The following is a 13,484-nucleotide window of genomic DNA, read 5'->3' as shown; positions in this document are numbered from 1 at the left end:
AACCACTCATCCTATTTTGAAGTTTATTATATCATGTAAACCCCACCTTTCTTAATTACCGCGCTAAAAGGTGTGTTGCATCTAAAAGAAATCGGAGGAAGTATATATTATCACAAAATAAGGACTTATAGAGTATTAGTATGACTATTAAATAAATTTTGTCCCTCAAAAAAAAAAAAAAATTATGATCGACAAGGTTAGATCCCGTGTCATGCACGGTTTTTCACTCTTTGTCACGGAATATTAATTCAAACTATATTTAAATATAAAAATAATTTGGTCCATCATCTATTTTTTATTTTATCCCAAATCAAGCAACTTAAAATACTACTATTATTTTTTTTTATTTTTGATGACTATATTACATTTTTAATTCAAACTTTCTCTTTTTATATTTTTTAGTTTACATTTCAAATTATTTCATTCACTAATTATGTAAGGTTGAAATATTATATTCATGATTTTTTTTTATTATAAATAATAATTATATACATACATTAAGAAGTAATTGCTTATAAGGGGGGTAAACCAAAAATAATAATTATGTACATACACTAAGATGGTGTAGTGGAGACAATAGGCAAGCAGTCAGAGGTGGTGCGTGGTGTAATGGGGGTAAACCAAAATGTGTTAGGCAAGGGGGGTATGAGTGGAGTGGAGGGAGCAGGGGACTATAATGAAAACAATGTTGAAGTCATAAGGGGGGAAATAACTAGTAACCTGTCAGGAAGCAAGGAGGGTGAATTAGTACAGGGAGTGGGGGTTGAAACACAAAAGGGGGGGAGGAGTTGGAAGGGAATTACTAGGGGGGATGACATTATTATGAAAGATAAAAATGATGATGCCTTAGGTACTTTGATAGAGAGGGGGAGTGGTAATCTGAAAAGAAGTTTTGACTCTTCTCTTGATAGTGGAGTAGGTGATATAGGAAAGAAGGATGTGAAGAAAGTTAAAGGTGTGGATCAAATTATTGCTGGTTCGAATTTGTTTCAAGTAGAGGGACTTGGGTCTTACCCAGCCCTCGAAAAACAAAGAAAACCTTAAGTTGGAACGTCTATAGACTTGGCAACCCATGGACGGTTAGAACTCTTTGCGACATTTGTTGGAGAAAGAGGCCAAATATTGTCTTCCTTTCGGAGACAAAAGTACATAGTAGTATTTTGGAGAGGATTAAAATTCGGTGTGGTTTTGATAATGGAATTTGTTTGAGTAGTGATGGGAGGTCGGGTGGCATGGGTTTTTGGTGGCGTGATATTAATGTCAAATTGATCTCTTTCTCTACACACCATATTACAACAAATATTATTAATGGGGAGGGCAATGTAGTGTGGAGGGCTTTTGGCATATATGGGTGGCCGGAAAGGGAGAATAAATTTAAGACGTGGGAGATGATGGTGAATTTACACTCTTTGGGGTCATCGCCGTGTTTGATGTTCGGTGATTTCAACGAAATTGTCAGTAATAATGAAAAGGAGGGGGGTGCTATTGGTAGTGAAAGGTGTATAGATGGTTTTAAGGAGGCAATTGATCAATGTGGTCTTCGGGATTTGGGCTACTCGGGTTGTATTTTTACGTGGCAGAGGGGTAATACACTTGAAACAATGATTCGTGAAAGACTAGATAGATTCCTAGCTGAGGACGAATGGTGTAACCTGATGCCATCTTTTAAGGTGAAGCACTTACCTTTCCAGAATTCTGATCATGCGCCCATCTTGTTAGAGGCTGGTAACTATTTTGAAAGGGGGAAGAAGGGAAAACTCTTTCGTTTTGAGGCCATGTGGTTATCAAGGGACGAGTGTGCTGATGTAGTGGCAAATGCGTGGAGGGAGGAGGTGGGGGATGAACCTCATATGCGCATAATGAAATGCTCCAGGGACCTAACAAAGTGGGCAGTTGCTACTTTTGGTTCTTTGAAGAAGAAAATTCGCAAAATTGAGGCTGCACTTGGGGAAGCTCAATCTGGCAGAATGGATACCCAAACTCTACATAAATGTGTAGGCTTATCTCCTGAACTTGATGATTTAAGGCGATTAGAAGAGTCCTACTGGTTTGCAAGATCAAGGGCCAATGACTTACGAGATGGTGATCAAAATACGTCCTATTTTCATAGAAAGGCGAGTCAGAGAAAAAAAGGAATTATGTCAATGGGCACTATGATAAACATGATGTATGGCAGGAGGAACACGAGAAGCTGCAAAATATTGTCTCGGATTATTTTTCTGATTTATTCAAGACTGAGAATCCATCGCATTTTAGTGAAGCTTTGGCGGGTCTTGAGACTAGATTATCGGAGGAGTCAAATGCTAGACTGGGAGCCGAGCCAAGTGATGAGGAAATAAAAGTATCCCTATTTCAAATGCATCCGAACAAATCACCCGAGCCGGACGGTATGCATGCTTTATTTTTTCAGAAATTTTGGCATATTGTAGGTCCTGATATTATATTGTTTGTGAAAAAATGGTGGAGAGGTGGGGTTGATTTGTCAGAAATAAATAAAACATGCATTGTTCTTATTCCGAAATGTGATGAGCCTAAAAAGATGAAAGATTTTAGACCAACTAGCTGTTGTAATGTGCTCTACAAGATAATATCAAAAACATTAGCGAACAAACTTAAACCTTTGTTGAATGATATTGTGTCAGTTGATCAGAGTGCTTTCGTCCCGGGGCGTCTTATAACGGATAATGCATTGGTTGCGTTTGAAAATTTTCATGCTATGAAAAAGAAGGGTGAAGGGTGAAGGGAGAGATGGATCCATTGCCCTTAAGCTTGACTTGAGTAAGGCTTATGATAGGGTAGAATTGATTTTTTTGGAGAAGGTCATGTTGAAGCTCGGTTTTTCTAGCTTTTGGATTTGTAAAATCATGGATTGTCTTACCACTGTCTCTTTTTCTTTTAAGGTGAATGGTGTAATAGCGGGTGACGTTCATCTGACAAGAGGGCTCAGGCAAGGGGATCCAATTACTCCGTATTTGTTTTTGCTGTGTGCTGATGCTTTTTCATCTTTGTTATCCCGTGCTGCGAGGGATAAAAAAATAAAAGGAGCTAGGATTTGTAATGGAGCTCCAAGGGTTTCTCATCTTTTCTTTGCCGATGACAGCCTCCTTTTTGCTAAAGCTACTCTGCAGGAATATTCTGTTGTTGCTGATATAATCAGTTGTTATGAAAGGGCGTCTGGTCAGAAAGTTAATCTTGATAAGACAGAGGTGACTTTTAGCAAATGTGTTCCGGTAGATCGGAGAAGGGAGATTATTAAAACTTTAGGCGTGAGGGAGGTAGATAGACATGAGAAATATCTGGGGCTACCAACTGTTATTGGTAAATAAAAAAAAAAGTTGTCTTTGGGTGCCTTAAGGAGAAAATCTGGAAGAAGTTAAATGGTTGGAAGGAGAAATTGTTATCTAGGCCGGGAAAGGAAGTGCTCATCAAAGCGGTCGCTCAAGCCATTCCTACATATATGATGAGTGTTTTTAGGATCTCGAATGGACTTTTAGATGAAATTCATACACTCCTTTGCCGGTTTTGGTGGGGTTCTAGGGAGGATGCAAAGAAGCTTCATTGGCAAAATTGGGAAAAATTGTGTCTTCCGAAGGCAATGGGGGGAATGGGGTTTAGGGACTTAAAGTGCTTCAATCAGGCATTATTGGCTAAACAAGCTTGGCGGCTGCTCATGAATGAGAATACGTTGCTGCATCAAACTTTGAAGGCTAGATACTATAAGCACTCGAATGTTTTTGATGCTAATAGAGATAACCCAAGCTTCTCATGGAGAAGTATATGGGGAGCAAAATCTTTGCTGCGTGATGGCCTGGTATGGAGGGTTGATAATGGCCACAATGTAAAAGTTTGGCCAGACCCGTTGATTATGATAACCAGAAGGTTATTTTTCCGTACTACAAGCAACATGGATATGAAAGTGAGTGAGCTGATTTCAGAGTATAATGGGGAGTGGGATAGAGACTTGATCAGCAGCATGTTTCCTGCTAATATTTGTGCTGCAATTTTATCCACTCCGTTATCTAGCAGAATGCCTGTTGATATGCTGTACTGGCCTCAAACAAAAAATGGAATTTTTTCTGTCAGATCTTGCTACTGGTTGGCTCGTATAAAGGGGAATGGTAACTTGGATAGTGAAGCTGCTAATGAAGATGCGAGTTTGTGGAAAGGCATTTGGCAGTTAGATTGCCCTCCGAAATTGAAACACTTCATTTGGAGCTCATGTATGGGTAATTTGGCTGTCAAAGAAAGGCTGATGCATAGGCATATAACTCTTGAAGCATCGTGTCAGGTATGTGGGCATGAAGTTGAGTCCATTATTCACTCTCTCTTTCACTGTTTGGCTGCAACTGAAATATAGAAACATGGTGATTTGGTGAAACACTTAGAAGGGGCTCCTGTACACTCTTTTAAGGAGAGGTGGAGGTGGCTTGCACACAAATTGATGGCAAAAGAACTGATCACTATGGGGGCTCTGATGTAGGCAGCCTGGTTCTGTAGAAACAAGTATGTTTTTTGCAATGAAAGGCCGAGTGCAATGCATGTTGCTGTAGGTTTTGTTGGACTGGTGGATGAGTATAGGGGGTATGCAAGGCGTGTGATACGTGTTCCTGCAATGCAAGGGGCTAGTGTGGCAAGCAATGTTGCTTCTTGGATTAGGCCGTCTGTTGGGGTGGTAAAGGTCAATGTCGATGCTCATGTGCGAAGGGGAAGTCAGGTTGGACTTGGGGCTGTGTTGAGGGATGAGAATGGCGTGGTGTTGCTAACGGGAACTCGTCGAATTCCCTATACGCCACCTGATATTGCAGAAGGACTTGCTGTAAGGTATGGGATCACATTGGCTAGAAGATTTGGCTTCCGCAACCTGGCAGTTGAAAGTGATGCAACGAGTACTATCCTAGGCATCCATGGCAAGACGTGTGGGTGGACTCCGATTCATCTTATTTATGAAGATGTTAGACTTGACAGTTTGTGTTTTGATTCATGTATTTTTTCTCATGTTAAACGAGCATGTAATACGGTTGCCCATTGTATTGCTAGATGGGATACCGGAGGTTTTGATGAACTTGTTTGTATGGGACCTTTCCTTTCAAAGTATTACTACTTTGGCGGAAATTGATTTAGCTTAATAATACGCTCGTCCTACCTTTTCCAAAAAAAAAAAGAAGTAATTGCTTATATAGCAATAGAAAGATATGGTTAGATATCTAAGTTGGTAAATATATTATTTTATGTGTCCCATGCTGGTGTGTCTTTTAGTATATAGTTATGGATGCCTAATTCTAGGGACATGTGAAGTATCAATCAACTTTTGTAAATTACGTAACTAGAAAAATCAATATCTTAGTAAATGTAAAAAAAAGAAAATAAAAATGTTTTGTTAAGACACTTGATTGAGATGCTAAATTTATTACATTTGACATCCATAAATAATTTGCATACTAAAACATGTCAAATGTAGTGTCAAATGACATCTCTTTCTGTATTATTATTATTATTATTATTATTATTATTATTATTATTTTGGATACATATATATATATATATATATATATATATATATATATATATATATATATATATATATATTATCTATTTAACTTTTGCTTTCCCATTTAATACAGATCATGACAATATAATTTCTATATATTTAATGTCTATATTTTATCAAAAATTTTTTTAGATTAATTAATTTTTGTACGTAGTAAAAAAATTAGACTAACTCTGCATGGCGCGGGGCCTAAGCTAGTAACATAATACTAAAATAGGAGCAATTTCCCACAATAATGCTAGAATAAAAATAAATTCCCTTTGTGCATCGATTTGAAAACTAATTCCCTAGATACCGTCCACGTAGGATCGATATTGGGTGTGATTTTTTTTATTTATTTTTTATTTTTTTCACCTTAAATCCGCTAATGACAATAGCGGTTATAGCTTTAAAACCGCTACTGTTATTAGCGGTTTCAAAAAAGAGACCGCCTGTTTCAACAAACAGGTCTCTTTTCTTCAATTCCTTACCTTTTTTGAAAAATAGTAAGGACGAAAAGAGACCTGTCAATAAAAAAGGAGGTCTCTTTTCTGAAACCATGTCTTAGCTAATAACAGGAAAGAGAGCGCCCACATTATTACTGTTAAATTCAAAGAGCCCTAATTTCATTAATAACGGGTCTCAAAAACCGCTAATGTTGCTAGGGGTGTTAAGCTAAACCAAATGCCAATCCTACATGGACGGTATTTTGGGAATTTGTTTTAAATTGGGTGTATAGTGGGAATTTGTTTTTGTTTTAACATTATTAAGGAAATCGCTCACTAAAACAGACACCAGGAATGACACGTGTCACTTTCTGGTGCTATTTTTTCCTTTAAAATTCCCCTATCTCTTTTTTAAAGAAATATTTTTTTTATTTTTTGGAATATTGTATATTATCTTTATAATAATTGTATACTTTTTATTTCAGGGTCTTCTTACTTAAAATAGTTACACGAGATTTATAGATCTTTTAATTAAGGTTGAAATTAGGGAAGAGTATAAATTACGCAGCCAAATATTGGGATTCATTGGGAAAAAAAATATTTTTGTTCATGAAGTTGATTTGAAATCTTGTGAAATGATGATTTTTTTTTTAAAGGTAAGATACATGAAAATTAGGAACGTCTTCTCGCAAGACTGTAACCTAATTTATCGAAAAGTAAAAAATAAGAAAACTTGATATCTAATAAGGGGTCAATATCTTGATGTGTCGGGGTAGAATAGCCTAGGGAGGCAACATAATCTGCTGCTCGATTTCCTTCACGATATATATGCTGAGAATCAAAAGCTGAGAAAGACTCCAGAATCTTTTTAATGTCGTCCATGAGCAGTTGGAGTTTCCAGGGACACCTGAATTTTCCCTGTAAAATATTAATAACAGTTAGATTATCTCCTTCAATGAAAATATGGGAGATGTTATGGGTTCTTGCTAAAAGTAGACCATTACGAAGAGCAATAGCTTCAGCCAGAAAAGCCGAGCAAGAGCCTAAATTATAAGTGCGGCTAGCTAGCTATGTGGTTACCTAGGTGGTCACGGAGGACCACACCAGCCGTAGCTGAATTAGTGAAAGCAAAGCCATCAAAGTTAAGTTTACAAAATCCCAGAGGGGGGAGGGGACCAGGATATAGAAGAAGGGGTAGGAGGAGACGGAGAGGAGTGAACAGGAGGACTAGTAGGATGTAGATTATCCAAGAGAGAGCGGGATTTCCATTCCTGAAAAAGAGTAAAAGCACGACAAAAAATGGTATCAACAGTAGGGGAAGATCTCTTAAAGATAAGGGCATTTCGACATTTCCAAATGCTCCAGAACATAATGGCTATCTTAGGAACAACCCTGGGAGAAGAAGTTTTAAGAGAGCGAAAAAGGGCATGGATTGACGAAGAAGAGACAAGGGAGTCAACCCAGTTACGTACGGCCATAGAAGACCAAACATCCCTAACAAAGGAGAACGAAAGAAAAAGATGGTCTTGAGATTCGGGAAAAGAATTACATAGGGCACAAACGAGAGAGATGTCAATATTCTGAGAAACCAAAGTTTGTCTAGTTGGAAGACTGTTTAGAAGAATTTTCCATAAAAAATATCATAATTTTGGGAGGGATATCTAAATTCCAAATCCAACGAAATTCCCATTTAAGGGGTAAGATAGAAGGAGAATGAGCTAACCAAGTTGCCGATTTAACCGAGAATTGACCATCATTAGAAAGTCCCCAACAAGGTTCATCTGGAACAGGGGAGGAAGGAAGCAGAATACCTCAAATGAGGTGAACAAGATCATGAGGGAGACAAGATTGTAAGAGGAAAACATTCCATGAATTGTCATCGGTAATAAACATATCAACGGTAATATCAATATTGGAAATAGTATCTGGGTCCAAATCCAATAAAGCTATAATGTTAGTGTCAGCACACCAAATGTCTACCCAGAAGAGGATAGAAGTACCATTGCCAATCTTCCAACGGAGTCCTCTAATCAAGAGTGGTCGTGATTGTAGTATTTTCTTCCGAATCCAAGAGTCTCTAGACTGAGAACGGTAAGATAAAAAATGAGATTGTCTAAGATATTTAGCTGTAACTGATTGAACCCACAAATTAGTAGGGTCGGTAAGTATTTTCCATCCTAACTTAGCCAAGAAAGCAGAATTAACAGCAGCAGACTTACGCAGGCCTAAACCCCCTTGACTTTTAGGTTGACAAATAGTGTCCCAAGCAACCATAGGTATACTAGTCTTAGATGGAGATTGCTTCCAAAAGAAATCACGATTAATTTTGTCTAGAGAAGAGGTAACAGAAGAAGGTAAACGAGCTGTAGTCATGGCATAGGAGGGGATAGCCTCAAGATGACTTTGAATTAAAACCACCTTTCCAGCTTTAGAAACCAAATTTGAGGCCCAAGAATTCATTTTCTGATCAGCTTTTGCAATAAGATGCTGAAAATTATCTTTGGTATAACGGGAAGAGTTAAAGAAAACCCCTAAATAACGACCAAGGAAGGATTTAGGTGTCATATTAAAGAAACCTGCCAAAGAGGATTTAGTATTATTAGATACATATTTAGAAAAAACCATAGAAGACTTATTAAAGTTAATAAGTTGACCCGATAACATGGAAAACTCATCCAAAGTATTCCGAAGAGAAGACACGGTTGTAGAAGTGGCTTTACAGAAAAGAAGACTATCGTCCGCAAAGAGTAAGCAAGGTATTTTAGGGGCTGTTGGTGCAATTTTAACCCCGAGGCCTAAAGATTTGTTTTGACAAAGAAGTACTAATTTTTTTGTTAGTACTTCCATACAAATAACAAAGAGGGCCGGGAAAAGAGGGTCTCCTTGCCGTAACCCCCTAGAAGGTGTTATGAGAGCAGTAGTGACATTGTTGATAGCAGGAGAATAAGACACAGTGGTAACACAAGCTTTAATCCAATTAATCCAAGTAGCATTAAAGCCGAAGACGGAAAGAGTAGCCCATAAAAAATCCCATTCAATGCGATCATAGGCTTTTTCCATATCTAGTTTCAGAGCCAACCAACCTTTCTTACTTTTGGATTTATTGAACAAGTTTAGAATTGCATGGACCAACAAAATATTATCCTGAATGGCATGATCAGGGGTGAAAGCATTTTGGTGAGGACCTATAATCTTCTTTAAATAAGGCTTCAATCTGTTAACTAATAATTTGGAGATAGCTTTATAAATAGTAGTACATAGACTAATGGGTCTATACTGACTAGCCTTCGAGGGTGAGTGGACTTTAGGAATTAACGTGATAATAGTATGATTTAATTCCCTAAGAAGAATACCATTGTAAAAAAAACCTCTAATAGCTTTACAAATATCTTGACCAATTATGTTCCAATAAAATTGAAAAAATTTTGGGCCATAACCATCTGACCCGTGAGCTTTATAAGAAGACATGTCAAAAAAAGCAGATCGTATCTCATCGTCTGTAAAAACCATTGTGAGTTGCAGATTATCATCTTGAGAGATGACTGGGTTAATCCAAGGTAAAGAAATGGTTCGATCATGGTTAAAAGCAGATTTAAATTTAGTAGAGAATTCAGTATAAAAGAGGTCTGTAATATCGGATGGATTATCAACCCATTGATTATCATCGTTTTGCAGACGAAAAATTTGTTTTTTACTAGAGCGAAACTTAACTGATTCATGAAAAAATCTAGAGTTACGATCACCTTTGGTTAACCATAATTTGCGTGCAAAATTACCCCAAAATTTTTGACCAAACAAAAGAAGCTTTTCACGTTGACGAATAAGCCGACTAAGGTGTTGACGTATATGAGCATTGTCTGGAAAAAGTTGTAATTAAGATTCTATAGAAATCAATTTTGATTGATTCAAACTTAATTTAGCTTGGACATTACCATATTTAGAATGGTGCCAATGCTTTAAGTCTGTTTTAGTACGCTTCAATTTTTGTAAAATGCAAAAGAAACGAGAGCCAGTATGTCGAGTCTTCCAATTTGTAATAATAATATTCTGAGCTTCTACATCCGAAGTCCAGATATTCTGAAATCAAAAAGAAGAAAGTCTAGGCGTCATATTATTATTAGTAACCAAAATAATAGGGGAATGATCAGAAATGGAAAAGTGTTCATATAAAAGGGAAGCATCTGGATATAAAGAAGGCCATTGAGAACTAACAAAGGAACGATCTAATCTTTCATAAATAAAGTGGGATTGAAAAGGACGCTTCCACGAAAATGAATTTCCCATAGCAGGGAGGTCTATAGCTTGCGTAAATTGAGCAAAACGTTGAAGTCTAAAACATCTAGCAAGGGAAGGGGGTTTTCCACCTTGCTTATCATTAAGTAAATATAAGTCATTAAAATCCCCAATAATACACCAAGGTAGGGGAGAACTTGAAACAAGGTCATAGAGATCCGACCAGAACATCACTATTTGAGAGGTTTGAGCAGGGGAATATATAGAATAAAGCATAAAAACAAAATCAAGTGCTAAATCATGAATAAGTAAGGATGCAATCCTATGCTGCAAATGTACGACAGTGACAGAGATATTAGGAGAGTTATAGCAAACCCACATTCCACCACAATGCCCTACCGGATTGATGATATGAACAAATTCATAACCTAAGGTTTTACTCAATCTATGACTATTAGAAGGGGAGCTCATAGTCTCAATTGCAATAAAAATGTCTGGATTGCTTTTTTTCTTTAGGAAAACCATATCACTAATAGCCTGTGAACGCTTAGCCCCTCTAACATTCCAACTAATAATCTTCATAAAGAAGTATAAGAGGAGTAAAAAACAAAAAACATTCTACAAGAATGTAGGAGCAAAGTCCTATAACTCTGTAAACAAAAGAACAAAAAATCCCAGGTTTCATGGAAACCAATGTCATAAGTTCCTATGAAAAAATCGGGAACGTAGTCAAGAGCAAATAAATGGAGAAGGGGGAAAATCGTAAGAAAATAGGCCAAAAAGCGTAGACAGCCCAGACAGATAGGTCCTGCAAAACAAGAAGAAAGTGTATAAATGATTTGAAGAGAATAAAAATAACAAAGGAAACCAAAAATACACCAAACAACAAAAGTAGAAGATGAAAATAAGAAAGACAAATAACAAACTGAAAAGAAACAAAGAAAGAGTAGATAAGAACTGCCCAAAATGAACAGAAAAAAGCAAAAAGAAAATACAACTAGAAAAAAGAGAAACGAAAAGTAAACGTAAATTGATACAGCAAGAAGTAAGAAATAAAGGACGAAGAGTGGACAGACTGTAAGAACTAGGAATCAGACCAACAAGTGTAGAAGACCTGACAGCATGAGAAGTTACATCATCCTGAGACATGAAAAGTATGAGGGAGTAGCTAAACCTGTACATAAGGGAATACAGAGAACAAAATGGAGGTAATTCATATAGAGGGGGAAACTTAGTCCAAAGGAAGAAGAACCAATAATACACTACCCATTGAGCTTGGAAACAGTCAACAAAAATAGCAAGGAAAGGACAAAGCAAACCTTGTAAAATAGATAAGGACAAGGAGTAACAATGCAAAGGGGGAGAATTAGAAAGTGCATTAGTCCTAATATTACCAGAGGAGGGCAAGCAAATATGAGCTAAGCGGCTCAAAAAGAGTAAGTAAACCCAGTTAAAAAGATTCCAAAAAAAATATTCATAGTATTTAACCGCAACACAGCAGGAATTCTGATAATAAAAGATGGAAAGGCTAAATAAGCATAGGACCAGTAGACATGAAACATAAGGAAAAGGGAGATAAGTAGAAAAAATAAAGTACCTTAGTGGATAGAGTAAAATCCACAAATGTCCAAAGTGGGAAAACCACATACCAATCTGAATCCCAAAAGTGGGAAAGCATTCAGCAAAAAGAGAGGGCAGAGGGTAAAGAAACCCAGAAATAAGTACTAAAAAAACTAGGATGAAACCAAAGACAAAAAGAAAAAGGACCAATAACAAGAAATAGCTTGAAATATGTACATATATTATTATAATTTGATTTAGAGATAGCATCTGGTGATACATCATAAAAACAGAAAATAGTAACATAGTACAAAGGAAAAGCAAAAAAGAAAGATGCTTATATACAGAGGGAAAACAAGCATCAAAACTAGTACATACAAGTACACCTAAATAAAAGTTAAGACTAGTACAAATACTGAGTAGGAGAGTGAACAGACAAAAGAAGACCAGATTATTTTTTAGGGAGCCGCGAAGAAGCTGAGTCTTCAGCATCTTTAGTCCTCCTCCTCTTACCAGAGGATTCAGAGGAGCAGGCAGAAACATCGACCCCCATAGCATCAAAAAAACGTTGTTCATCATCAGAGGAAAGACCTGTATGCTGATTGGAGTTTGTGCCATACTCATAAACAGGAGGAGTTGAGGCATCTTGAGCAGCAGAATCATGATCATCCAATAGTTGGTCCATGAGAGAAGGAGAACTTTCGTCTTCTATCAGAAGAGGGGATGCAGCATCAGCAGCAGAAGGATTAAGAGGGGTGGCCTCTCCCATAACATCCTCTGTGGACTCATGGGCAAGCAGCATTAAGTACTGGTTATCCATAGGGATAGACGAAGAGGGAGGGACATGCACAACCATGGAACCTGAAGGAAATGAGGGAATCTCAGAGGAAATAGGCTGGTTGGGGTTAATAATAGTAGAGCCAGGTTTGAGCTTAATAGGGCCAGGATTACGAGGTTTCCTAGAAGGAAAAGATCTCTTCCTAGGGACCACCTTAACCCATTTGGAAGAAGAAGGGACTTAAGAGGAGTCATCCCCTTGCTTATCAGAATTAGGGGAAGAGATGGAACTATTCTTAAGCCTTTCAATAAGAACATGCATGACAGATTGAGCAACTTTGGGACAAGAATCCAAAGCATGAGAATCCACTCCACATTGAGGGCAAAATTCAGTCATTCCCTCATAAATGAGGTGTATTTCTTTTATACCATCAGAAAGATTTAAGAAAACAGAGCCGGTAATAGGCTTAGAAATAGAGATATTGACACAAACTCTAGCAAATTTGACTTTTTTCTTGGATTCAGTGAATTGGTCCAGCTTAATCAACTTACAAACAGGGGATAAAATAGAAGCCAAACAGTCAAAGGACCAATAGTGGTGAGGCAGAAGATAGATTCTAACCCATTGATCTATAGAAGAGATGGAGGTAGAGATTGGGCAGAAATCCTTGGTCCATTAAAGGAGAACAAAGTTTAGACCTTGAACAAACCAAGGTCTTCCCCTCCAAGCATTCAATTTATCCTCTTGTTAAAAAAAGTGATAAGAAACCACCCATTGCCCATTGGCTCAAAATCCACATGACCTTTTAAAAACACCCAAGCACTTTTTAATTTCCCAATAATGATATGTTTATAAACTCTTTCCCCAAATAATTTCCCAACTAGACAAGTATTAGTCATAGAATCAACAATGAGAGGATCAGGAGATGGGGTAAAAGGAA

The 13,484-nt window shown here is 37.3% G+C and overlaps 3 protein-coding genes across 3 annotated transcripts; 2 read left to right on the top strand and 1 right to left on the bottom strand.

The window, feature by feature from the left end:
• The first annotated feature begins 609 nt into the window (after nt 1-609).
• Nucleotides 610-2,740, top strand: LOC145636980 (uncharacterized). Its single transcript, XM_081688507.1, has 4 exons — nt 610-1,007; nt 1,214-2,114; nt 2,177-2,324; nt 2,430-2,740. Exons 1-4 carry the CDS (start codon nt 610-612, stop codon nt 2,738-2,740), a joined length of 1,758 nt encoding a protein of 585 aa, XP_081544633.1.
• A 124-nt stretch (nt 2,741-2,864) lies between these two features.
• Nucleotides 2,865-5,116, top strand: LOC145636979 (uncharacterized). The gene is made up of 3 exons (XM_081688506.1): nt 2,865-3,318; nt 3,495-4,288; nt 4,481-5,116. Exons 1-3 carry the CDS (start codon nt 2,865-2,867, stop codon nt 5,114-5,116), a joined length of 1,884 nt encoding a protein of 627 aa, XP_081544632.1.
• Nucleotides 5,117-7,785: 2,669 nt separating this feature from the next.
• Nucleotides 7,786-12,622, bottom strand: LOC145636978 (uncharacterized). Its single transcript, XM_081688505.1, has 5 exons — nt 12,280-12,622; nt 11,804-11,859; nt 11,283-11,346; nt 8,823-9,830; nt 7,786-8,549 (listed from the first exon to the last, which is right to left on the bottom strand). The coding sequence occupies exons 1-5, from the start codon at nt 12,620-12,622 to the stop codon at nt 7,786-7,788; spliced, it is 2,235 nt and encodes a 744-aa protein (XP_081544631.1).
• Between the last annotated feature and the right edge of the window lie 862 nt (nt 12,623-13,484).

The sequence above is a fragment of the Chenopodium album genome, chromosome 6 (assembly GCF_948465745.1).
Source record: "Chenopodium album chromosome 6, dcCheAlbu1.1, whole genome shotgun sequence".
Lineage (NCBI taxonomy): Eukaryota > Viridiplantae > Streptophyta > Magnoliopsida > Caryophyllales > Amaranthaceae > Chenopodium > Chenopodium album.
This window is presented reverse-complemented; position numbering and strand designations above follow the sequence as displayed.

Bases quoted from the DNA above. Each gene is read 5' to 3' on its own strand.
- LOC145636980 (XM_081688507.1), top strand. From the start codon at position 610: ATGGGGGTAAACCAAAATGTGTTAGGCAAGGGGGGTATGAGTGGAGTG. The intron at 1,008-1,213 runs GTCTTACCCAGC...TTGTTTGAGTAG, and splicing joins TTTCAAGTAGAGGGACTTGG to TGATGGGAGGTCGGGTGGCA. The intron at 2,325-2,429 runs GTGATGAGGAAA...GGCATATTGTAG, and splicing joins TAGACTGGGAGCCGAGCCAA to GTCCTGATATTATATTGTTT.
- LOC145636979 (XM_081688506.1), top strand. From the start codon at position 2,865: ATGGATTGTCTTACCACTGTCTCTTTTTCTTTTAAGGTGAATGGTGTA. The intron at 3,319-3,494 runs GTAAATAAAAAA...ATGGACTTTTAG, and splicing joins GGGGCTACCAACTGTTATTG to ATGAAATTCATACACTCCTT. The intron at 4,289-4,480 runs GTATGTGGGCAT...GCTCTGATGTAG, and splicing joins CTCTTGAAGCATCGTGTCAG to GCAGCCTGGTTCTGTAGAAA.
- LOC145636978 (XM_081688505.1), bottom strand. From the start codon at position 12,622: ATGGTTGTGCATGTCCCTCCCTCTTCGTCTATCCCTATGGATAACCAG. The intron at 11,860-12,279 runs GTAAGAGGAGGA...TTTGGGATTCAG, and splicing joins CTGCTCCTCTGAATCCTCTG to ATTGGTATGTGGTTTTCCCA. The intron at 9,831-11,282 runs GTCTGTCCACTC...AACTTTTTCCAG, and splicing joins TCTGATTCCTAGTTCTTACA to ACAATGCTCATATACGTCAA.